At 33.5% G+C, this 27,891-nt stretch overlaps 2 protein-coding genes across 2 annotated transcripts; one reads left to right on the top strand and one right to left on the bottom strand.

The window, feature by feature from the left end:
* The first annotated feature begins 11,670 nt into the window (after positions 1-11,670).
* LOC142618928 (putative WRKY transcription factor 53) lies at positions 11,671-15,941 on the top strand. Its single transcript, XM_075791984.1, has 3 exons — positions 11,671-12,464; positions 12,553-12,681; positions 15,112-15,941. Exons 1-3 carry the CDS (start codon positions 12,139-12,141, stop codon positions 15,749-15,751), a joined length of 1,095 nt encoding a protein of 364 aa, XP_075648099.1. The 5' UTR covers positions 11,671-12,138; the 3' UTR covers positions 15,752-15,941.
* A 7,697-nt stretch (positions 15,942-23,638) lies between these two features.
* On the bottom strand, positions 23,639-27,350 carry LOC142621091 (transcription factor SPEECHLESS). Its single transcript, XM_075794405.1, has 3 exons — positions 26,570-27,350; positions 25,506-26,048; positions 23,639-23,967 (listed from the first exon to the last, which is right to left on the bottom strand). Exons 1-3 carry the CDS (start codon positions 26,975-26,977, stop codon positions 23,893-23,895), a joined length of 1,026 nt encoding a protein of 341 aa, XP_075650520.1. The 5' UTR covers positions 26,978-27,350; the 3' UTR covers positions 23,639-23,892.
* Between the last annotated feature and the right edge of the window lie 541 nt (positions 27,351-27,891).

Below are 27,891 nucleotides of genomic sequence, written 5' to 3' on the forward strand. Positions count from 1 at the left end.
GGGTACATTAATAGTCCAAATGAGCTTCCAAAATTTTTCATTCCACCGAGTATGCGAGCTCTCACCAATTGACTGATGGGCTAACCTCAAAGCCACCTGGTACGCCGACTTAACCGAGAAACTCTGTTCCTTATTTTCCTTCCAGATTACTATGTCCTCCTCTTCCATCCTTGTGAGTGGTAACGCCAAAATTTCTTAATGAGTATCCTTACTAAATAGAGAAGCCACTTTCCCTCGATCCCACTGCCTTATTTGCTGATTAATGAGCTCATGCACACACATATCCTCTGATACAACTCCATTTAGCCTCGGGGGGGGGGGGGGTGAGGAAGCCATTTATGGGACAAAATCTTTATGGTTCTGCCGTTACCAACCTGCCACCTTGACCCAGCCAAGAGAGTCTCCTTTGCCGACAAAAGGCTACGCCAAACGTAAGATGGATTGTGTCCCACCTCAGCATCCAAAAACGTTGTGGTTGGAAAATATCTGGCCTTATAGATACGAAAAAACAGAGAGTCCTTTTCCTGAACCAAACTCCAAGCTTGTTTCGCGAGTAATGCTAGATTAAAAGCATGCAAATCATGAAACCCCATCCTTCCCATCTTCTTCGGATTACACAGCCTTTTCCAACTCATCCAATGTACCCTCTGTTCATCCCGTAGTTGTCCCCACCAATATCGTGCTAGTAAAGAGTTGATATCTTTACAGATTTGCTTAGGTATATTAAAAATGCTCATCGTATAAGTTGGTACCACTTGAGCAACCGTTTTAATGAGGATTTCTCTTCCCGCCTTTGAGATAAGCCTTTCCTTCCACCCGGTTACTTTTTTTGCAATTTTCTCCCTCACGCCTTTGAAGGTGCTAGTTTTAGACTTACCAGCAATCATAGGAAGCCCAAGATACTGCTCATAGTCATGGAAAACTTGAGCTCCTAGCATACTTTGTATAGTCTGTTTGATGTTGGCCCTCGTGTTTTTGCTAAAAAATAAGGCTGTCTTTCCTTTGTTTATAGCCTGTCCGGAGGCAACTTCATAGGTGTGGAGGAGGTTTAGAAGATTCTGGCATTCCTCAACTTTAGCTTGGCAGAATAATAGACAATTGTTGGCGAAAAGGAGATGAGATACATGGATTCCCCCCCTACAGGATAAAATGCCTTGAATCCTTTGTTGTTCCTCGGCTCTCTTTAGCATGGCTGAGAGACCTTCAGCGCATAGAAGAAACAAGTAAGGGGATAGTGGGTCTCCTTGTTTGATCCCTCTTGTGGGTTTGATAAAGCCCTTGGGTTCACCATTTATGAGAACTGAGTATGAGGTAGAAAGAACTGTCTCCATTGTAAGTGCCACCCATCTCTCATCAAACCCCAATCGAATCATCATCTTCCTTAAGAACTGCCACTCTACACGGTCATATGCCTTGCTAATATCCAATTTTACTGCCATTTGACCATTTTTACCCCTCCATCTATTCCTCATTCTGTGAAGCAACTCAAAGGCTACAGTAGTATTATCTGTAATGATTCTATCCAGGATGAAGGCACTCTGAACATCGAAGATCACCTGTGGCAGAACTAGCTTCAACCGGTTGGCTAGGACCTTTGAGAGGAGGCGTGAGATCACATTACCCAAACTGATGGGCCGAAAGTCACCTACATATTTTGGATCATTCTTTTTTGGCACCAAGACAATGTGAGTGTAATTCATTTTTTGTAATAGAAATCTCGAATTAAGGACAGAAAGGATAGCTCTAGTAATATCATGTCCAACTATATCCCAAAATTTTTGGAAAAAGAAGGGAGACATACCATCTGGCCCCGGCGCCTTTGAGGGGTGCATTTGAAATAATGCTCTCCGTACCTCTTCGCTCGTATATGGTTCTAATAGTGAGCCATTCATCTCATCTGTGACCCTTTGATCCACTGCTTCAAGGACCCGGGCAAAATCTCCTTCTTCAAGTTGGCTTGAAGTGAATAAGTTCCGCAAATACTCCACTGTTGCATCCGCAATTTGGCCTTCATCTATACACCACTCCCCCACTGTATTAAAAACCCCCACAATTTGATTCCTACGCTTTCTTTGGGATGTTTTTTGGTGAAAAAACTTTGTGTTTTTATCACCAGCCGAAAGCCATATTGCTCTAGATCTCTGACGCCATGCCAACTCCTCTTGGTGCAACATATTATTTATTTCAGCCTTCGTTTCTCTTATTTGCTCCAATAGTGATGGATCATTTCTACGAGTAAGCTCTTCCAATACTCGATGTTTTTCTTTAAAGGAGGCTTTAGTGTTGCCAAAAGCCACCTTTTCCCACTTGAGCAATGCCAACCTTGTATTTTTAATCTTCTGAAATAAACAAAACATTGGGTTGCCCACCTCTACGGTTTGCCGCCAAGCTCCCTTAATAATATTTCTACACTCCTAGTGGGACACCCATTTCTCCTCAAACCTCCTGGGAGTATTCTTTTTCCTATTACCAATATTGTTTGCATGGATTGCCACCATGATCGGGATATGGTTTGAATAAGATGTAGGAAGATGTACTACCTGGCTCCGTGGGAATAAAACGCACCAATCTCCATTTGCACAGGCTCTATCAATCCTCTCTTGAACAAACTCACCCCCAGGTCTACCATTATTCCACGTGAACTTGCTTCCTTGATATCCCAAGTCAAACAACCCACAATGAGCTAGTGCATTCCTAAAGGCCAACATGGGTGGGAATGCCTTCTCAACCCGCCCTTGTTTTTCATCAGAGGATAGAATTTCGTTATAGTATCCTATGCATAGCCAAGGCATCACCATCCTAGAGTGGAGATGGTGCAACAAGTTCCATGATTTAGGTTTGTGGGACTCCTCCTGGTAACCATAAAATCTAGTGATCCGCCATGGAGTGCTTGTGTATGTCAAAATAATAGCATTGATATGGTGCGGTGAATAGGTTTGTATATGCAGGTGAAACTCGTCCTTCCAAAGCATTGCTAAACCACCCCGTCTTCCTCCCTAACTTCTCTCACAAGGTATAACCAATCCTCCTTGATAGTGTAACTCCTCCTTCACCTTTCTCATTTCTTCAACCGTCTGTTTAGTCTCTATGAGAAAGATAATTTTAGGTCTCTTTTCTCTCACCACATAAGAGAGTACGTTAACTGCACGTTGGTTCCCAAGCCCCTGACAGTTCCAACTTATAACGTTCATTGCGATCGGCGGGGCTGAAAATCAGCCTCCGTCGTTGGATTAGTTGTTGTACTCTTGACCTCCAGCCTAGCCCTCTTGCATTCTGTATTTTCAGGAGCTTCATTATCTTCCTAAGCTCTACTCTCTCTTTTCTGCCTTATCTTTTTTTCCACTCCATACGTCCCCACCTTTTTGGCCTCCTCACTTTTACGTAGCCCTTTCTTAGTTGTTACTATTTTTTTCTGACATTGGGGGTTGGTTGGTTGCATGTATAGCACCTCATCACGTGGTGTGACACGTGGCTAACATGTACTCTGATTACTTTTAACGTGTGCTTCTGCTGGGAAAGGAGTAGAGGAGGTGCCGTATTCAATAGGAACACTATAAAGATCATTACCTTGATTTTCGGTTTCAGAGATATCCGCATTCACACCATATATATCTGCTTCCTTACTTGTAGAGTCAACCAACATTAAATGCGAATCTATTACGGATTGATTTTCTTCCACCACGGGTGGGATTTTTATTCCTTCTTCATTAATCCCGGATTTTTCGGCTGCCTCATAAATGACCAACGCTCCCAAGTTTGAATCTGGTTCTGCCGCCGCCGGTGGTGGGCCTTCTCCCTGATCAAACCTGTCAGCCCTTGCGTGTCTCTATGGAACACCCTGTGGACGTCTCCTCATGTTCCCTTGACTACCCCTATAACCCTCTTTCATCCCTTCACCATAAGGATTCTCGTCTTCCCCTGTCTCTAAGAGAACCTTACAAAATTTTTCCTCATGGCCCAACATACCACACCGAAAACACAATCCAACCAGTCTCTCATATTTAAAGGTCACCAATGATTTATCTCCCTCCGGACTAATTACCAGACCGCCCTGACGAAGCGGCTTGTTTAATGGGAGTTCAATCCGAACTCTAAGAAATCTAGCTTGGTCAGCCGTAATAGCTTTTGAATCCACTGCCACCACACGGCCTAAGCCACTCCCAATATCTCTCCCTGCTTCCTCGTTAATGAGATCGAATGGCAGACCCCATACTTGCACCCACATAGGAACTGTGGTGAAAGTTACTGATCTTGGCGTCATCCCTTTCTCCCATCGTCTCAACACCAAAAGCTGATTTTCAAAACTCCATGGGCCATTGTCTAGGACCCATTTAATCTGGCCCTTAATGGAGAATTCAAACTGGTATAATCCCTCACCGATGTCCACTATTCTCAGGTCATTCCCCATCTTCCAAACTGAATGCAGTACATTCTTCGCCACCCTCTGATTAAAGGGTCTAGATGACAGGAACTTGCCAATAAGACTAAGTGACCACTTCTCTAGTATGTTCTCTCTCTGTGTGGATTGGACTGTTATTTCCTCTCCTTCCTCCATCGTGAGTTTTAGGTTTTGTAACCTTTCTATAAAATCAGAATCCATAGCCCTACTAACTATAGGAATAGTAGGTAAGGCGAAGAAAAGACTATCACTGCCGTCCTGAAGGAAGAGTGATATAAAATGGTTCACCCGAAGTGAGAAGAAGAACTCCTACTCAGAGGAGAAAGAAATGCGAAATAGTTAACCCAAAAGTTTAATTCAATGGGTCTTGACCCAATTATTATTTTATATTAATCACTCACTTTTATTATTGTTATTATTATTCAATATAGAATCTAATAATCAACTAATCAGTAATCACACAACTCTCATGTAAATATTACAACATTTCTAGTACATTAGAGTTTTATCATTATGAATTCAAAGGAGTCCTTAATGAAATAAAGAGCTTACGTCTAGTTAAAATAAAATCTAGGCCTACTTTACTTTTCATTTTGTGGTAATTGGTGTAATTATATGCAAGAGGCAAAGAAGAAATAACTAGAAGGAATCTCTGTTGCTGGAATGATTTGACATTGAATTATTATTGAATCCATTCATGCCATAAAAGGAATCTCAATCCCTTGGCCTAAGAGATGAGAAACTTATATGGACCAAGGAGCACTCAAGAGGTCAATTCTTAGTCAAGTATGCTTTCAGACTAAATTAGGTGCCCCTAGATGGCAGTAATAGTGACATTAATTGACTAGCAGAAATTATGGCAATTGAAGATCCGAGATAGATTAAATATGTTTTTATGGAGAGTTGAGTTAGGTTTGCTTCCTACAAGAGATAATCTGGTTCAAGAGGCTAGAATTTGGTGGTAAACGTTGCACTTTTTTAAAGTTTTTTAATTAAGCTAGCAAGTGAGACTTTTATTCATATCTTCTTCCAGCACTCAATGGCTAGAGATATATAGTTTGGAAGTTGTTGGGGCTGAGACATGATTGACTCCACATTTCCAACAAAGCAGATATCATCAATACAATCAAGTGGGTCTTCAATTTGCCTTAACCTTAGAATCCATTTGGAATCTGAGGAATAATATAGCCCATAACAATAAATTTGAGGTAATGATTTAGATTCAAGCAGCATACAGTTTTGGAGGATTTAGTTGAGGTCCAAAAGCAAACTAATCCTTCTCAATGGCAATGTCCCTCCCTAAGTACCATCGAAATTAACATGGATGCAACTGTGGCCAAAGTGTTCACCTCCTTAGCCGTGGTTGCCAAAAATGAACATGGTGTTATCCTCAAGTATGCTCTAGGATTCACTTGTCATGTGATTATTAACAATCTACAGAAATTGTTGTTATAGTATGGGCTCTCCAATTAGCAAAAAAAGGAAATTTTCCTGAATATTATGGTGGAAGGTGATGCAAAAAGTTTGTTTTGACCTAATCAACATTGCTGATATGGAAGGTTGTTGGTATGTCTCTACTATGCTCAACAATGCAAACGTTGTGGAGGCTCTAATTAATTCAGTAGTTCATATGGCACAATTTAACCCAAAATTCAAAATCTTAAACTTACAAGCATGAGCCCAATTATGTTATATTAATTGCTCATTCTTCTTTTATTTGGATCCAATGTGAGGTTTCATTATTAACTAACGACACTACTTATATATGAATATTACAATAAATGTCCCCTTTACGCATGTGGAGCAGACATTAGAGTCTTCCTTGATCTACTTGGTGGGATGTACTAATGAACACTTGTTCCTGACATATCAATTTTAGTGCTAATTGTTGAGTAGATAACACATTTAGGAGACTTTAATTGAGTGGTTAATTTGAGTGTCCCTAAGTTGTTATCTTCCAAGAAAGTGGATTAAAAGGAAGGCAATGATGTGGCTCGTGCCTTTGCTAAATGTGTTAGCTTTGTTAATTTTCTTTGTTGTAATGATGAGACTCTTCCTCATGATGTTGCCTACGATTCCTAGAAGAGGAACTCCTGTTCTCTTTTTCGTTGAATGAATGTGTTTGATAAAAATTAAAAAGTTAGCTTATTTTACTATTCAATTTATTTTTACTACTATTTATGGGCTCTATTGCACTTTTTGGTACTATTCATGGATCCTACTATACTATTTCAATTAACTTTTACCTTTATGTATGATACTTTCAGCAAAAAGTTTTTAGTTTTAGCAAAATAAGCGGATTCCAAATAGACCTTAAAATCATATGTTTCGTCAAAAAACTATTTGGGAATGTGGATATCCAGATTTATTCATTTATTAGTATTTTATAGCATATTATTATTAATATCATCATTTTTATATATAGGAATATATGTAACAATATACTTTAGTAAAAATATAATTTATTTATACAAAATTTTCAAACATTACATAAATTTGGTTAATTAATGGTTTATTTTAATTTAATTTAATATTTTTTGAATTAAACGATTAATAAAATATAAAATAACAAATAATATATAATTATAACTCATACGAATACCATAAAATAAAGGCAAAAACACCTTCTGTTTTGTCCTTAAATTAACTTCTACCAAATTTTCAATTTAGCGCTCAAATTTTTCAAAGCTAGTCCTTAATTATATTTTTAAATTTGTTATCATTTTAGTTTCTACTATCATCTCACTTACAAAAAATATCTCATATTAAAAATTTAATTATCAACAGTCATTTGGGCATTTTTTTTTGTTAGTGAGATGACATCATAGACCAAAATGACAATAAGTTTTAAAATATAAAAACTAAAATAAAAGTTGTGAAACTTGAGAATGAAATTGAAAAATGACCAAAATACAGGGACAAAAAAAAAAAAAGAAAAAGAAAAAGAAAAAGAAAAAGGTGTTTTTGCCTAAAATAAACTACATGCATGCATGTGCAAAAAAGAAACAATTGCATATTTGTGGATCGTGGTGGATGCATGCATGCATGTAAATTTCTTTTGAGCAACTTAGAAGGAAAGTTCTTTATATATTGATAGGGAATATTTTATTTTGTGCATCCATCTGTTGAAGCCAAAGTTTCAAACTTTGAGCAATCAACATAAACTTTTGTATATGTAAGGATAGAAAAAGTCCATGCAGATATTGGACCAAATTATATATAAAGTTCACATAATAGTAAACAATAATATAAATGTGAGTGTAGATTAGCCTTTTGTTTTTAGTTTAAACTTATTTAATTGGGTTTCAGTTAGCTCAAATGGTAGAGTTTATTGCCTAAAATAAACTACATGCATGCATATGCAAAAAAGAAACAATTTCATATTCGTGGATCGTGGTGGATGCATGCATGTAAATTTTTTTTGAGCAACTTAGAAGGAAAGTTCTTTATATATTGATAGGGAATATTTTATTTTGTGCATCCATCTGTACGTTGAAGTCTTCAAAGTTTCAAATTTTGAGCAATCAACATAAACTTTTGTATATGTAAGGATAGAAAAAGTCCGTGCAGATATCAGACCAAATTATATATAAAGTTCACATAATAGTAAACAATAATATAAATGTGAGTGTAGATTAGCCTTTTGTTTTTAGTTTAAACTTATTTGATTGGGTTTTATAGTTTAAACTTATTTAATTGGGTTTCAGTTAGCTCAACTGGTAAAGTTTATTGTCCTAGAATAAGAAATTTGGGTTTCGATCCCCACCTACACCAATTTATACAAAAATACTAATTTGTATTTTAATTAAAAGATAAAGAACAATCATCAGCAGCAGACATTACAGATAGCTATCTCTCAAAAAAGTTTAAGCTTATTTAACTATCAGGTGCACACTAAGCCAGCTGCCTAGCTATCTGCCTTGTATTTATTTAGAAAGAAAAAAAATACCAACAAAAGCCGGCTGCTTTGTATTTTTTAAAGGAGGAAAACTAATTCACGTTGCAAACTAAACTAGTTTACAATCCCAAAATCAGGAAACACGTTTGAGTAACACATTTTTCATAAACCACAAAGTAAGGTAAAAGACAAAAATAAATAAATCGAAGAAAGGTCCAATTTATTTGAATTATTATTTGAATTTTTCCACAGCCCCTGCCTCCATGCAAGGTGACCAAATCGAAGAAAGGTCCAATCTCGTTGGGAAGGCCTATGGCATTTACGGAAGACAATTACATTATATAAAATACATTCATTTGTATTGCAAATGTTGTTAGGACAAGATCCTACATATGCCAGTCTTGCATGAGCCATGAGGTTCTTTGTATTTTAGTTCATGCATGAGTTCCATGATTTTGCTCTTGTATGAATGCTACGAACAATATTTAAGATTTGTTGGCGGATCTATACTCCCTTTTGGTTTGATTTTCCTTTTCAAAAACAGTACGTAATCTAAAAATCCACCTTAATCATTGGCTCACGCCTCATGGTCTTAGTAAAGCTTGAGTTGCTTGATTTTCATACTAAAAGTCTTGAATTGAATCCGATAGGTTTCACACGTCTCTCTGAAAGTTTTGTTACTTTGATACAAGTGATTTTATTGTGATTGTTTGACCCTCTATTTGTCATGCTTAATTGGAATTTAGCCCACTCATCACTTAATTAGCCAAAAAAGAATTAAACAAAATCTTGAATTGAATTACACATTCACAGTAGTACAACATAATTAAGAAGCATTACATTTTTTTCTTGAGAAACAAGAAGCATTAAATTAAATAAGGAATCTAGCCCACTCATCAAAGCCAATATATATATTGAATTGAATTGAATGACACATTTCACATTCACAAAAGTACGGTATAAGAAGCATGAAATAAGGCCCCAACCCATTTTTTTGTTCATAAAAAAAAGAAGCATGAAATAGGATACTTGTGATAAATCCAAAAATATAATATATATATATATATATATATATATATATATATATATATATATATTTTCTCTTTTTTGTTTTTGTTTTTGTTTTTTTTTTCTTTCTAAAAGTTGGGTTTGAGGATAACTCGCTCGTTATCTATAGATATTTTCAACTAAGAATTGATTCATTTCACATTTTTGTTACAACTTACAACACCAAAAGACTTCAATTAGAACTCTTATAACATAAACATTATTATTACCAATCTTCAAAAATATACTGTATAGTATTAATGTTATGTTACTGTTCGATTATAATATATACAAATGAGGGATAGTTGTATATTATTTTTTGTTCGGCTAACCTGGGCAGATCTTAACATTTTTTTAATGGGTAGAAAACATGTACTTCATTAAATTAGACAGATAACAAAATCTTAAGATATAACTTATCAATGTACAGCCTTATAAAGTCAGAATTAAGATGGATAATGGATAAGCACATGGAGTTAAATAAAGCTAAAAACCGTGTGCTTGATGTTAATACCATACATTAACGTTATATTATAATTGTCAAGAGGTGGATTATTGTGAAGAGGGGGATTTGCCAACAGACATGTCCTATTCACCCATGACGGGAAGACCAATGGAATCCAAGTCCAAGTTTCAATTTATTATTTTTTAAGTGAAAGAAAGAATTAAATGGTTTTTTTATTAAATAAGAAAAGAAGAATAAAAAAGAGATAATTAAATGGAGAAAACAGAGCATAAGGACTTTTTAAAACCGACTTTACGTTAGTGGGAAAATAGTTTGTTTCTAGTACTGTCTTGTACATAAGATGCACTACCTAGGCAGCCGGCTGCTTTGTACATAAAATACTAACATGGGATGCGAAAATAGTTTTTATGGCTACGACAGATATCCTTATGTAAAATTTTGCCCCTAAAGGCTAATAATCACTTACTCTAATACCATGTTAATATAAATTGAAAGAGAGAAATATTATAGTGACGTGGAAGCATAAAATGAGAGAGAGAAATTAAACACATGAGAATTACATGGTTCAGTTGTATTATGTGTAATGAAGTATAGAGAATACTAAGAGTTTATATAGAGTAGTAGAGTTTAGGGTTAGCTCTAGATGAGCTATACACTAAATTGGGTCTCGTAGACCATTACATAATAAATAATAAACCTAAATATATTTTTTTAATGTGGGTAAGGTGTTGTATGTTTCTAATAATATGGACTTCTAAAGGTATTTTATATGAGAAAATTTATGAACACCACTTTTAAATTTTTTTTTTTATACAGAGAATTTCAACATATGACTTTTGGCATCCGCTCATGATGAATATTACTTTTAATTATTTATGTCACAATTTTTGTTACAATTTTAATATGACAAATTACGAGTAACAAATAGGGTTCGTTTGGATGCAATTGAAACCGAAAATTGAAAATTGAAAATTGAAAAATATAGAAGCAAAATAATTTTTTAATGTGTAAACAGTACCATAAGACTCATTTTTAATAAAAATTTTAAAAAAGTACATGAACAGTGCGCGCATTGCAGTTTTGTCCCCCGCAATTGAAACAAAAAAAAAAAATTTACTGAAACGCATTTTGTATCCAGACATGGACGTAAAACGCAGCTCCCAAACGCATTCATAATACAAATAATTACTTTAGAGATATGCAACATTAGAATTGTTGACAAAAACTGCGGAAGAACACTGTTGAATATTCCAGCCCTATAAAATAAGACCCCGAGAGGGAATCACGCCCAGTGGAGACTGCGTGTGATCGCTCACTTCAAAGTGCTTACACGTTCCACAAAATACGCTTTTGTTTTTGTTGCAAGTGTTTTAACGTAATCAGAGGTTTGAAGTGAACGTCACGTTCATGTCATCACCACTTTTGTCTTCTCATATTTTTCTCACTTTTTAGAAGCAGTAATAGTTAACAAAAAAAAAAAAGATATTTATTTCCCTTACTATTTATTATTAGTAGTAGTAACGCGGAACTAGGTTTGAAGATTCTTCCCATGCTCCATCTCTGACTTTCTTTTCCTATTTTTTTAGTCTTTTTGTGGCTTCGGTTGGACCTCTATGACATTCATCAATTCAAAAAGTAAGAGAGAGAGAGATAGCCTATAGGTTATGAACTTTAAGGAAGGAGAAGAAATGGTCAGCAATTGGACTTAGCTCTTCTCTTTGAACTTCTTTTACTGTTCCTATTCCTATGACCAAAGACCGGTCTCAATGAGGAAAATCCACTCGGCGTTTCTTTGGTCAAACTTCCTCGCTCTTTTTATATATTCAAATTTTGCACATTCCTTAAATCCCAGACTCCCTCCTTCCTCAGTCTTTCATCTTTCTTTGTTCATCTTCAAATATTCAGCCTTTACTGCATCCTTTAATCACTTTCAGTTTCTGTTTTGTTCTGTTTGTCTTAAACTATTATTTTGGATCTTTTCAAGAAACCCGTATACAAAAAAAAAAAAAAAAAAACTTTTTCATTAGTGTCCAAGTTTTGCAGCTAAGCGATAGCAGCCTCCTTTTTTAACCATAAATTCTCAAAAAAATTCATATTTTGGCTTACCTTCCGTATGCTCAATATTCTAGCTTCCTCATTTTATTGGCTCTTTGTCTAATAGCTCGTTTTTGGCATAAGATTTTTTATTCCAATTTCTCATGCTTCTTCTTCCTAACATATATAAGCAACCAGTACTTCTAGCAATTTGAACAAAATCAGCTTATTAACACTATAGGCTGTATTTGCTCAAACATTGTCTACATCCTCATATTTTTGTGTGGTTTATAAATGGATAACATGGGAGATTGGGAGCAAAAGAATCTCATAAATGAGCTAGCACAAGGCATGGAGCTAGCTAGGCAGCTCCAAATCCATCTCAATGTGCCATCTTCATCACATGAGGCTCGTGAATTCTTAGTCGAAAAGATCTTATCTTCTTATGAAAAGGCACTTTCAATGCTCAATATGAGCAGCTCGGTGAGTGAGCCACAAGCCATAGGAGGTGCAATTCTTCGAATGTCCGAATCTCCACCTTCTCTAACGGGCAGTCCACGAAGTGAGGATTCAGATCGAGAACTCAAGGATCAGGAGCAAAGAGATGCCTCTAGAAAGAGGTAAGTTAATTAAAAGCTATATAACTAGGAGTTGACTTAATCTTGTGTAAATTTTGGGGTATAAATATTTGGACTTTTAATGTTTCAGAAAGACCTTGCCAAGATGGACACGACAAGTAAGAATTAACCCTGGGGTGGGGCTTGAAGGACCTCTTGATGATGGCTTTAGTTGGAGGAAATATGGGCAGAAAGACATTCTTGGAGCCAAATATCCCAGGTACAACATTTTTCCTTAAATCTATTTTGGTTATTGTATATTACTTTGAATAAGTTGATAACATGCTTTGTGTGGTTTCTGAACAATAACAAGATTGTCCATAGCTCATATCCATGTGAACTATAACAAGATTATTAGTATATAGCTCTAGATGTAACTAAAAGCACAGAAACCACTTTTTCTTGTCCTTTGTGCTGTATTATCTGACTTAGCAGAAAAAACAAAGTCTGTAAACCTGACTTTTTCTCTGGCCAAGTACTTCATAATTGCATTGAATAATTTAGGTAATAGATATAAACTTAAACATATGGTTGTTTGCATGCCTCAGTTAAGATTTAACTGAATTGCGTACTTGGACTTATTATTAGCCAACATTCATCAAGGCAGAAGTGGAAGATAGAGGCCTAAAAGTTCATGGTTCCCTCCAAGTATTTGAAAAATTTATTCATCTATTTTCAAAATATAATTATCAATAAAAATTTTGTGTTCCATGCACCCCCAAATATGCTCCTCCCTTAAATTCAAATATTCAAGTAGTTGGAATTTTCAAGGAAGCTAGCATAGATTATTTCATAAAATTAAAATAAAACTATAAGAATATTCCATAGAGAATATATCCATTCATATTTTTTATTGTTTTTAAATAATAAAAGTTAAATATTTAAAGTGCTTAATGTTGAAAGGATGATATCTAATTAAAACTAATGATATTAAAATTTAAGAAGAAAAATTGAATCAAGAACTTTTTTAGAGGTGTTACTTTTAGCTTTTGTCATTGAAAGTATGAAGCGTTTCGGTTATAATTTTCTAAATATGCATGCACTCACATATACGAATGCATGCATGGATATAAAATGTAAAGGTATGTGTATGTGTATATTAAATTTAGTTATGTAATATCCTCACAGAAGTAATTAGAGGGTGGATTCATTGGTTTGAGGCCTAACATAAATTTGAAAATATCAAATTCAATCCACTACATTATTGGTCCTTAGATTTTTACGTTGGCTCATTGGAGAGAGTAAAATAGTTTGACCAAATATTGTGATACCTCTTCCTTTTATATATATATATATATATGTGTGTGTGTGTGTGTTTTGATACTATAGTTAGACGCCCTAAAAAATCCTCATTGAGCCCTTGCCGACAATTCAAGATTGTTAAATGTTAAAAGCATTTACGGTAATTGCACTGATGCTTAATTATATAGTTATATGTCATGTTTCCTAGTTATATGTTATGTCGGATGCATCGATCAATATATATATGGCAAGCTGCATCAATAAATTAAAGATTTACATCATGCTCATTTGTTAAGCTCTTACTCTTCGTTTTAAGTTTCTAATCTAGTGACACCACCTAATTATTAAGGCACATCCCTCCAAATTAAATAGCTGCCTTTGATGTCAAGCAACAAATAACTTATACCCTTCCCAAAAAGTTGGCGGCCAGCATTCTCTATTTCATTTTGGAATATATGTTTTTTATTATTACTATTTATTTTTTATTTTTTTTAGATATGATAAGATTTGAACCTATAACATTATCTCTATTATGATTACGATCTTTACTATTATGTGTAAATATCAATGAATTTCTTGTTTGCATTTGCAAGATTTGTGATTAAATCTTTTGTTTAAAGATAAGAAATATTAGTAATTAAACTAACTAAAATCTACCAAATACGATCCTATTTGAAAAGTTAATAAATAGGTTATTGATAATAGTTTTTATTTGCCATTATTTGGAAAGCCTACACTTTTTTTCTTTTCATTATTCTATTGGAATTTAAATTAAACTAGATGTTTTTATTTAAAATACCGTATATTAGATAACATCATTTAAAAAAAAATTATTAAATCCATCAACAATATGGAACCAAGAAGTATAATCCCTTTAGAAAGTTGAATTTTTTTTGTTAAGAGCCTTATAGCTCTATTAATTGACATTTCTTTATATTTTCAATAGAAAGATTCAATGTTCAAATGTCTTTTTCCCCATTGTACTATCACATTTTTTTTGTTTTTGTTTAGTTGAATTTTCTTAAAGAAATACCAACATGAGAGTGGGAGGAGAATTATAACCTATTACTATTAGACTTGTGGCCCAAGTGGCTATGGAAGCAAACAAACAACTTCAACCTTTACACCTGTGGTCCAAGTGGCCATGGAAGCAAACAAACTATAACCTTTACACCTAATTATATGGCCAAGTGGTAAAGAAACTATTCTTTCATGTGGTCCTCATGAGTGGTGGTCAGGGAACTCTTCTTTCATGGGGTCCTCATTAGTGGCGGGTTCAGGATTTAGCTAGCTAGGCAATACTAAAGCATTGGACATTACATTTTCAAAAACCAATAAACTTATAAATTGTATTCTGTCATTATACAACTCTGTTTTTACCTGAACAATAAATTGCTCCAACTTGCAGAGGCTACTATAGATGCACGCATCGAAATGTCCAAGGTTGTTTGGCTACAAAGCAAGTCCAAAGATCCGATGAAGACCCAAATGTGTTTGAAATCACATACCGAGGAAGGCACACATGTGCTCAAGCCTCAGCCACCCACACAGTTCCTGCCCCAGCATCACCTGAGAAACATGAACCAATCAACAGCAGGAACCCTGCTCAGCTTCAAAGCCTCCAACCACAGCAAACTCAGCAACCATCCCAAGAAATGCTCTTGAACTTCAGGGAAGCCCTCAAAGTCCAAACTGAAAACTTAGACACTACTCACCACTACCAGCAACCATTTCCTTCATTTGGTTTCCCTGCTGCTGCTTCTACATCGAGCGCAAAGGTTGAAAACCAAGTGTTCCCGGACTCCCTGATCGATAACAATTTTGTGGGAAGTTTTTCTCCTTCATTCATGTCTTCTGCAACATCTGGAACTAACTATTTCACTGTGTCTCCAACTGGGGCGAATAGCTTTGGAGTGCACCAGAATTTGCAGACTTCTGAGTCTGCTGCAACTTCAACTAAAAACTCTCCAACTGCTGCTTTGGATTTTCCATTTGATCAGGAATTTGACCCCAACTTCACATTTGGGAGCTCCGGATTCTTTCCTTGACTGCATGCTTCACTAAAAGAGAGAGGCTTGTCTACATACAAGTGGTGAGGTATCCTAGAAGGAGAAGGAACTTTTGCATCTTACATATGTATCATATTTGTCATAATAAGCGGGTTGTGAATCCACATGTTACGAAAGAGATGATATATATGTTGGATGTATGACATAATTATTGCTTTAAGTGGGGCAACAGTTTTTTTTTTTTTTTTTGGGGGGGGGGGGGGGGGGGGGGGGGTGGTTATAGAATTTTGGGTTGTAAACGTAGGTAGGTTGCAGTTTGAAAGTACTTATGTCTTTTTGGCTTTAAATTGCAAAATACACATTGATATATTTGCTCCAAAAAGCTTAATAAGTACTTTCAAGATGTTGACCTGATAATGATTGTATTTTCTGCTTAGTAGCAATTTTGATTCTTTAGATAATGGGGGATAAAAGTATAGGAAAGCGTGTAACATCCTTTTGATAGTCTAATGTGTAATTTTTTCCCAATTTAAATTCAGATAATTAGTCTGATTAAATGGTTCAATAAGATCTTGTTGAATAATTGATTTTTTTTTTTTTTATAACAAATACAACATAGCACTCAGGGTATTCTTCTTTATGAGATGGTGGTGTAAAGTTAAGCTGCAAAGTGCAAAAGGCCATAAATTAGCTACTCAATTAGTTCATAATGTTTTCTTTCTTCGTTTTCTAGAACAAAACACTTTATTGGAAATAAAAACAAGTACAAAAAATCAAAGGGGACCAAACCCATCTCACATTCTCACTCGAGATGGGAAAGGCCCCATGTATTACAATAACAGCCTAAAGTGCTAGATTGTTAGCAACAAAATTAGATGTGCATACATGGATGATAGTGCCTTCATGATTTATACAATTAGTGGCCTCATATTATGTCATTTTTATGGTTGGAAGTAAAATTTGACCTTGCAGATTAGGGGAGGAGTTAAAAATACTTTTTTTTTTTTTTAAGGACTTTTCTTTTTTTGTAAAAAATGCAAGTATAATGAGAAAGGAACACAAATAATTGAAAAGAGTGAATTTGGTTCAACTTTTCTAATGCCAAGGTTGGCATTAAACTGATCAAAGCCTAAACTATCACACTAATACAAAATGGAATCAAACTTTAGTATATATGATTAAATTGATTCAGAAAGTTACAAAGAAACACTTACAAGCTTAAATTTTTCACAGCCCTACGACCAACGGAAAGATCTCCTAAAGGTGTTTGTAACTTCCTGTAACTGCTTGAATATTCTTTTTGCAACATTGTCATTTATCTTCATTGCAGGTGTTGTTTTTGCCTTTAAAAACTATGGCAGGGATTGCCCCATTAGTTCTTTTACAACCATATGCTCCTTACTGCACTGCTTACTTATCATGCTCTTAATAAACCATAAAAGATCTAACTAAGGATCATGTTAGCGGGTGTCCTTAGAGCAATTATTAATAAACTATATTAAGAAAGTTTTGGTGCTAATATTATGAGAAATATAATAAATTGTCAACAAAATTAATTACTTTATCATTTTCTCATAAAAAAATATTTTTACAAATAATTTCTAATCTAATGACCTTAGGCATTTATTAACATTTTCCTTTAATACCAAAAATTTATTTTAGGTAAATTTTCAAAAAATTCACGTGGAAGTGGGAGTTGCTTCAATTCAAGGCTCATTGATTCTTAAGAGTACAAATCTGGGCTCTGAACCATTAAAGATCCAGCGATCATTACTAACGAAGGGACAAAGTTTTCAACTTCAAATGCTTAAGTAGATCCAGGCCCAGGTTTCTGTAAAAACTTATTGAATGTATACAATTCCATTTCTAACGTCGTGTAAGATTAATTGGGGCTCCAGTCCACCCGTTGACCCAAAAGTAATTGATTGGGCTTTTGCTATTATATGGTTGAAAACTCAGTAATGGACCTAGCACGCGTCTCATCTAAGCTAGAACCCATGCCACCTTAAACTAGGGCACCATAGCGAGCTGGGCCTACCACATTTTTTTTATTATTGTTATTTTTTGCTAAGAACTGGGCCTACCTGCACCTTGCTTATTAGGAACCCCACCAACTTTTTTTTTTTGATTCTTTTTGTTATGGTAGGAAAATCTCTAGCCATCACCAAATTTATTTATAGAATTGAATGCCTACCCATATCAGTATATTCTAGTTCAATCAAACTTGAATTGAGTTAATAAATTCTCTTCTGAATGGGATGTGATTACTGAAATTAGTTAGTGGGCCTTTTCAAGGCATGCATTTATACGGGACCATGACCCTAATTTGGAGCTGACTAGATTCGCACAAAGAAAGAAAAAATGGGATTATCAAAATCTATTATGGGTTGACTCAGCTCTAGTACATTTTTAACTGGAGGTGTTCTTTTATTTTAAATACACAATAGTTTTAAATATATAATAGTAAGTGATAGTGGATTTTAATCTTTACATTTTATTTAATTAGCGGATGATATGACAGTTTCTCATTAAAACAAAAAGAGATTCTAGTTTAAAAAGTACTAGAAGTAAGCAAAACCCATTTATTATAACGGTGTGACAAATTGACAATAAATGTATTTAATGGTTTTCCTTAAAATTTAACTTGAGATGAGTCAACCCAATTGAACCTAAACATCATATTGCTATTCACTCCGAAAATTACATGGCCGGATTTTTGTTTTTGTTTTTTCGTTATTACATTTGTCTCTCCTTTAGTTTGAAATAAAAAACATTCATCTATTCTAAAATGTAAACTATTTACACTAATATGCCTTAGATGATTGAAAAAAGGTTTTAAGAAATCTTTAATTTCCTATTTTATTTTACTCTTAAATTGTTATCCACAACCCCTCTATTAGGAAATTTAAAGTTTTTAATTTTTTTTTTGATACAAGATAGAATTTCTACTCTAGCCTAATCTAAGTGTATATGTGTGTATAGCTCCCTCCTGGAGACTTGAACCTCGGCTCTTGCTCTCCCCCCACACCCCACAAGTATTTATACTTGTAGAGTGACCATCGCACCAAGGAGGAGCAGTGGTAGGTTTTTAAATTTTTTGTGTGGAATATTTTAAAACATTTTTCCTATCATTTAGGGGAGATCAATATAAATAATCTACATTTTAGGAAAGGAGTGTGTAATAAACAGAAAACTTCAGAAAGGAAGTGAAATTTTCTCATAATTCACCATAACTTTTTATCACCTTATCTAGGTTATTTAGTTTAAGATAAAACTTAGGTACAATACTAATGTAATGTATCTTAGGTTCCACTCTTAATATTCAATCATGTAGCTTTTTTCTCATGAGATGAAAGTGTATTTTTAGTTAATTACAACCACATAATTGATTTAAAAAAAAAAAGAATTGAAAGAACAACACCTAAGTACTGTACCTAAATTTTGCCATTTAGTTTATATATGTAAAAAAAAAATTAAATTTTTACTTGTTTTAAGTTTTTTTTTTATTATTATTTTTTAAGTAACTTGATATTACAATGGATGAAAATTTGAATCCCGATTCTCCTAGCTAATAAATGAGGGAAAATTATGTTATTAAGTTACAAGTCTTTTGATACTTTTATATAATTTATTGTTGAAGTTTAATAAGTTCATAAAAATAAGTTTTACCGAAATAGCACTAAATATAATATGTTGTCTCCTTTAAAAACACCATGAAGCGTTAGTTGATTACAAGGTGGGTTGGTTTATGTCAAAAGTTCTAATTAGGTACAGACTTAGTCCATCCAAGTGGAGAAAGTATGAAACGAATTGAATTATTAAGTTTTAAACTGGTTCCTACATTTTTACTTTTTCAAACATGCAACTTCTTTTCTAAAAGGATGGTTGTCTTCCAAGGGGGGGAAGGGTTGTCACATCAATGTTCAATGTAGTAGGAAATTTGACTCACTGGGCCCACTTCACCATTGAAGTAATGTCTATTTTTGCTAAATTTCGAGATGTTCATAAGCTACAATCCTATTTACCTAGGAGTTGGTGAAGGGTATGAAAAAGGAAATCAATAGCATAGCCCATATATGGATACATAAAAAAAAGTAAAGGTCTTATAATCTTCATGGCATTCAATTTCAACTACCCAAATATGTCAATTTCACTGTAGGCCGTAGCCCCATCCTTGTCAATAGAGTGGTATTTAAAAGTCGATCATATTATCATTATGAGTTTGCAACCATTACAAAGCGATCTAAGCAATGATAACTTCATAATTTGTGGATGAATATTCTTCCTGTGTAATCTTCCATTGGAGTTATGATTCTTGATCAATCAATCTTCGTGAAAATCAAAATACATTTTCATTCCACTGTGCTTTAATTACCTCTTAAAAGATCCAGAACACGGGTCCATCCTATTTTTGCTTGCGTTATTTCAAAAGTTAGGGTTTTCATTGTGGAACTAAACTTACAATATTGTAGATACCTAGATTCATCACAATACTACTACTAGTACTAGCTAGACAAAATTAGTTAAGGCAGCAGCTAACAAAAGGTTTAGCATTAAAATCGACACACATACATGAATGTCATAACTCAAGATTACAGAAAGTTGGGGTAGACTATCCCCACTATGAATTTAGGTTAGAGAGACAACAAGAATGTCCAACCCTATTACAATAGGCCATAATAAAAGGCATACAATTATTGATGAGATAGTGTTACCCTACTCTAAAATTAGGTCAGACAGACAATAAAACTATCAAAACCTGTTGGAGTATGTTTACATACAGCATCAATTAAGACAATTTGAATATCAAAGTATTTCTCGTCATGTAAGTACAGATATTAACGCAATATTATTACACAAAGTTTTATTGAAGTAGTTACTTCATTAATGGGTGTAACTTAGTGTTAACATTAATTTTGAAACGTAATCATTAGCATATAAAAGAGCGCAACTCTACCATCACGCATCTTTGACGTGATGGTTACTCTATAAGTATAAGTGCTTATAGGGTGTGGAGGGTAAGAGCTAAAGTTCAACTTTCTAGGAGTGAGTTTTACACATATGCATATTCAATTAGATTACGCTAGAATAAATTTTCTATCTTGTATAAAAAAAAGTGCAACTCTTGTAAACATATAAAAAGAATAATGAATTTTGAGTTTAGTTGAATCTTGGACATAGGTGTCTTTTGATTTTGCCATTTGCACGTAAAATATATTTCAATTAATTTCAAGAAGCGATTATGTGTTTGTGACATTGATTGGTTTCCTTTATAGAATAACTAGGGTTTAAATCCTTTCTCCCTAGTGGTGGTTCTACAGCCAGCCCAGGGGTTCAAATGAACCCCCTGGCTTGGCCAAAAAACAAAAAACTATATATAATTTTATTTTTTATTTTTTTTGACTCCTAAAATAAAATTTTGAACACCCTAATCTTAAATTTAGTTTAATCCTAATCTTAAATCTTAGTACCACTTTCACAATATTATTTTCACAATAATTTTATAATAAAAGTTAAGTGACAAGTTTTAATTGATTTTTATCTAGATCCTACAAATAACGTCACTTTTTTACATATCTTTAACAACTTACCACATAGATTAATTTGTTGTGAAACTGTTGTATCAGTAGCTCTACTCTTAAAATTGCTACTTCTTTTTTAAAAATAAATAAATTAATAAATTGCACTTTTCTTATTCATTAACAAAAAATTACACCACTTTTAGCACACAAAAATTACAACGCTATTGACCCCTTCAGAAAAAAAATCCTAGAGCCGCCACTGTTCCTCCCCCACTGAGACAATTAAATTATTAAAAAAACCAATTCAATAATTTTATAATATTTTATGGTATATCAGGTCTTAATTTAACAAAAAGTATTTATGGTTGTGGAAATATATAAACCCTGGTCGATTCTTTGTATTTTTAATATCAATGTTTAAAGCTAAGATAAGATCGGTTCCGACAAACCCTATGCTGCCAAAAGGATAGGGTTCTTTGAAGTTGGAGGGAATTAATAACTCAAATATTTAGAAAACTTACATTTTTATTTTTTAGGTTCGTATCTAACATTTTTTTTTTTTGATACGCTCGTATCTAACATTAGACTAGGGGAACATTCATAATTTTTAAAACCTATGCTACATCTAGTGCTAGATTTGATTGGGTAGGCTTCTTCATGATATTAACTAATATTGCAGGTAATAAATGAGGTGAGGAACCAATGGTCGACTGCCACTTTTGCCATGCATGTCTTGTAGTGAATTGTATGGTTCAAGTATTTAGGGATGTATAGATTATTCCGTTTTATTCCGTTTAGGTTCAGTCACAACTCACAAGGATGTAAAACTTCTCTCAAAAATAAAAGGAAAATGTTAAAGATACTACGAAACTTACTGTATATACTTTACAAACTAACTTAATAATGAATGTGACTGATATCTTTCAAAACATAATAAATGAATGTTAATATTACTTTTTCATAATTGGTGAAACATCATAGTATAAAAGGCTATGTAATAAAATTTCTAATATCTAAAAAAAGTTGTAGTTATGACAAAGAATCAAGATTTCTTTAAGGTTCAAGTACTCTTTGATTTTTTCCGTTTTTGGTGGAATGGCTTCATGAAATTTTTGCAAGCAATACAAGGCTTTATGTATCTTTTGTCAATGTAAAGCTATCCTTAAATTAATAATGGTATTTTTTTAATCTAAAAATTTCATTAATCAAACAGAGGACCCAACATCAACGCAATCAACCTTACAAGCATCTAAGATGAATGTTGGGATCTACATGCTTATTATGCTTATTACAACATAAATAACTTTTGAGTCTAGTGTTGCAGTTATGTGAGTTGTAGAATTGAAATTTCTCCTAACTCAGCTAATTTATAAATTTATACCTGGAATAAGATTTACCAAGTTCTAGAATATTACATATATTAGGGAAAAGTTTGGATCAACATTTTTCAGTAACAATACCAATTATGTCTTGCTGATCATGGCCAAAATAAATTACCAAATGTCTTGTCTATTAGTTCGATGTTTAACGAATATCTTAAGGACATTCGTTTATAAAATATTTTTAAAAACTTTTTTATGAGAAAAGAAAAAACAATTAATTGTTTTGACGGTTTTTTATATTTTTCACAAAAGTGGTGTACAAAATTTTCCTAAAATAGTTTATTAATAATTGTCCTAAGAACACTTGTTAATAACACTTTTATTATATAAATCTAATAAACTATGTATCACCAATCATTAAAAAGCAATTCATATATTTTTATCATGCATGTTACTAAAGTAATATCAATCAAATTCATTTTCATGTTAATTTATAATCATTTTGTAGTAAAACTAGAAATGAGTTTAACATTATCCTTAAGAATTTGATAGAAAACATTTTGTCAGTGTCAACCTTTTCTTTTTTGTATAGGGAAAAACATATTGTTGAACATTTGTCTATGGGCAAAATACACAACAATAAAAATGGTGAGGCCATTTGCCAATAGTCACCCTTTTTAAAGCAATTACACCACAAAGTTTTTCTTTCTTTCTTTTTATAAAGTAATGTTTCTTCAATAATGAGATATAAACATGTTCATGGCAGAAATGCACCTTGAAGTTTTCATCTCCAAAGCTGTGTATACATGCATGCACGTATTAGATGTTGCTTCACGGATGGTAGCTGAAGACATTTAATTGAACTCTCTCTCTCTCTCTCTCTCTCTCTCTGTGGACATTTAATTTGAACTTTGGAAATGAAACTTGAAATTCATAGATAGACTTAAATATTGAGAACTCAGTTACAATAGGGGGCTACACTACCTATTATAGTAATACGGGACATTTAATTTGAACTTTGGAAATGAAACTTGAAATTCATAGATTGACTTAAATTTTGAGAACTCAGTTACAATAGGGGGCTACACTACCTATTATAGTAATACGGGTCATTTTCTATCATAGAAAATGACCAGTATTACTAATAAAGTTCAGCCTCGTTTAGAAAAAAAAAAAAAAAAAAAATACAGGGTCATGACTGATTAAAAATTACAAATTTAGTTAATTAAGAGGAATGTCGGTAAATGCCTTTCCCACATTCCCTTTTATTAGTGAACTTCTTCAGCTGAGAGTGAGAGACAAAGGTCCTGTTAGGTTTGAGACTCATCAAATTATCTTAGTGGACATTGCAGAATGTTTGCTGAATTTGGTGTGCAAGTTCCTCGGCGCTAAGTTGACATTCAATTCCAATCTATTAATCAAAGACATACCCAATCATTAGCTTCCAGTTTTTGATAATGAATTTAATCTAATCAAAGCAGTGTGTACTAAAAACAATTTTTCAATAAATTAATATAAGAGGACAATGACTAGAAGGTACCATAGTTTTCTGCAACATCTCGTGGTTTCCAAGACGTGCATTAAACTTTAATGGTCAGTGCAGTACAACGACAACGCCAGTTTTAACATATATGGACTTTGAAATTACTGCAAATCTACCATGCACACTATTTCCTCGTTCAGTGTTTCAGTGGCTCTTCTACTCCGAAAGTGCACATGCGTTGGATATTGAGACGTAACAAATATTTGATATATGTCAACATTTTAACGGATCCTATACTTTTGTGTGCTGGACCCAAGTAGGTTCTGTTCTATATATACAAATCTATGATTTTGAACTACCTCTAATTTTTACAGAGTTATCTATTTAAAAGTTTATAGACAATAATTTCAATGCCTATGAGAGATAGAGAAGAGTGAGGAAATGAATTAAATGAGGAGCATTTCCATAGATTCATAAATTATTAAGTAAAAATATTAAAGATATTATACACACACATATATATATATATATATATATTTTTCTTTTAAATATTATAAATTTTATTACATAACTTTTACAAATTAATGTGATAATGAATATTATTGGCCAATAATATATAAATATTCATTTCTTATGTTTTTAAAATTCACCATTATATAATATAATTTATAGTATCACTTGTACCCTTTTTGAAGACAACAAATGACTTAGACCATCCCAAAAAAAAAAAAAAAAATTATTCTCTAAAAATAGTTATCGTGACATTCCAAATTAATAAAATAAAGGTTTTGTTAACAGGTGCTCTAATGAATCATTTTAGAAAAATTTTAATACTACTTTTATGGAAAGAAAAATGTTGACGAATGTCCTAAAAGTATTGGTTTATAAACTATTTTTATAAATATTTTAAGGAAAAGTGATAAAATAGTTAATTATGTTAACATCTTTTTATATTATCCAAAAAAAATGATAATTTTTTTTTAAATATGTTTTATTAACAATCGCCTTAAGGATATCCATTAATATGACTCTAATGAAAAATATATTAAGTGTCAAAAATCAATAGTTTTTTACTTTTTCCCATAAAAAAATTTAAAAAAAATTTCTAAACCAATGTCTTTGAGGCATTGTTAACTTTTCTCAATATAAAAAAAGGAAAATTCTTAATTAATTTATATTGAAAGTACACAGTAAACCTATAATTACCCATTTAAAAATAACTTTTCCAGTGACTCTTCGAGGAAAAGACAAAAAAAAAAAAAAAGGGGGTTAAGAGCTGTTAGGATACTTTTAATTTCTGCATATACTCTCATCACTAAAGTGAATTGTGGGCTCTCATCTAAAAAAAACCTCTATAATGCTAATAAAAATCTTTTGACCTAAAATTAAAGCCCAAAAGAAAAAGGGAAAGGAAAAGAAGTGTGTAAACTTTTTTAAGCTGCAAAATAGCTGTAAAACTGTTTTACCTTAATGGTGAAGAAATTGAGCATGGTTTCGTCGACAGTACTGATCTTTACGTGGAGAATTTCAAGAGAGAGGTCTTCCAGGGTGGACATTATTTTCACAGCTTGGCCAGGAATTGGAGGAGACACTGTCTTCAAAAGAAGGTTTGGACCTGAAAACTTCACCTCCACATCTGCGATTGGAGCCTTTGAATTCGCGACGAGCTCATTGATATTATCATTAATATTGGAGGAAGTGGAAGAAGATGAAGGAGATGGCTCAAGCGAAGTAGCCATTGTGGGGGAGAGGTAACCTTGTTGCACCCTAGGCTTGTAAGGGCTAGTTGGCTGTGGGGTTCTTGGGCTAATGGGTAAGTTTAGTCTAGGGCTTAGAGGAGGTTTTCTAGGGCTAAGTGGTGAAGGCCTTGGACTTGGACTTGGAATTAGCCTAGGGCTTAGAACTTCAGTGTAAACTTTTCGTTGCTTCTTGGCCTCCAGCGATTGTAGAATTTGCTGCAACTCATTGATGTAATCCACCACCCCTCCAATTATTGATGCTTGATCTCCCTAACCATAGAAGATTAAGTTTAATAGTATTCAAGAGAAATAAATACATATTGTAAGTAACTTGGAAGAAATCAAAATGAATTATTGGATTTTAGTTGTAGTTTTTCTCAATGGTATGATGTAAGTTTCTTAGATGTTTTGGTACAGTCAAAGCATGAATAGGAGTCCCAAAATTTATTATAAGGTGACCCTATCACTTCTCTTTTCTGCAAAGGAGCAAATAAAAATCTTTCTACATTTCTACCAAGTGCCTCAAGCCTTTCTCTTCCAAAAATCGAATGAATTTTAGGTATGGTAAGATGGAGAGTAAAGCATATATAGTGATCCAAAACCTAACCCAAAATACATAGAGAAGTTTAGAGCCAAGAAAATAAAAGTTGGGTTGTGATCAGCTTTAATTTTTAAACTTATTTGTTTACGTAGAATTTGTTAAAATTTTATTTATTTTAAAATATCATCATAAGTTAAACAACTTCAAGAGGAAAAAAATTCAGCAAAAAATCAAATAACTTGTAGCTTACTCTTTTGACATAAAAGCAAGGCATAAGTGACCTCAACACAGACAAATGCTCGTTCATTTGCTTCCTTCGGTTGCGTTCCACAGTGATATGAGACGACTTTTGTTGCCCTTCAGGGTTTGCTTCCTCTGAGGAAGTCATAAGCTTCGGTCTCTTTCTGCTCTTTGGTGATATTTCAAGCTCAGTCTCCGACTCTTGCAAAGCACTGCAGGACGATGCGGATTTCTGAGAGACCAGTCTCGGCGTTTCTTCACCAGATCCAACCACAACTTCATCAACAGGAGGAAACTCCACCACACCCTTAAGGCTCTCAAAGATACTAAAAAGATCATTACTAAAAAGATCATCGCTGCCCAAGTTGCTCTCTCCGAACTCATTTTCATCAAAAAATCCAGACAAACTATCACCCATATTCAACCCCCCAAAAAGAAACAAACAAACTGCAAAGAGAAAGTGTCGGAAAAGAGCTTTACTTATTTGATTTGAAAAAGTGGGGACTGAGAAAAGGAAAAGGAAAAGGAAAAGGACCCAGATGGAAAAGTAGGGGGTGTGAGATTGTCAAGATCAAGAAAAAGGGAATACTAAAAGGAGTAAATAAGCGTACTGAGTTGAAAGAGACTGAGCATCGCCACCAAACTCTTCTGAAGAAAAGCTGGTTTGGGTTCTTAAGTCTATAGTCTTGACCGTTAATTGTTGAGGAATCTCTCACGGGGAATTAGGGAGACAGTGGAACTCAGAATCCCAAGAAAATGGAAAGCCAGGAAATAGTAAACAGATTAGACTTTTAGACCTAGCAATCAAAGAGAGAACCGTTGAATGCGAGAGAGAAAAAAGGATTTTATATATATATATTTATAACAAAGGAAGTCTTGAAGAACACTTGTACTGTTTTTGATATTTTCTATGCACAATCGTAACTAGGGCGCGTCAACAACACGTTGTAGTCATCTATATTGACGATTGTTCTAGGCTTGGTTTGGATACATATGAAAAGCTGGTGTTGGGCTTTTTTTTTTTATAATTTTTATAATTTTTTTTTATTTGCATGCGTTTCAGTTCTAGGGACAAAATACTATTTACGTACTGTTTTATACTGTTTATGCACTATTTAGTTCACGCACTATTCAATAATTTTTCATTAAAAATGAGTTTCACAATATTATTTACATATTTAAAAATTATTTTATTATAATATTTTTAATTTTTAGCTGTATTCAAACGGAAAGAGTACCGTAAGCCTTGTTTCTAATGAAAGATATTTACAATTTAGATCAGACATGGTCATTGTATAAAGTAAAATATTAAATTAATTAATGAGGTAAAAA

The sequence above is a fragment of the Castanea sativa genome, chromosome 12 (assembly GCF_040712315.1).
Source record: "Castanea sativa cultivar Marrone di Chiusa Pesio chromosome 12, ASM4071231v1".
Taxonomy (NCBI): Eukaryota; Viridiplantae; Streptophyta; class Magnoliopsida; order Fagales; family Fagaceae; genus Castanea; species Castanea sativa.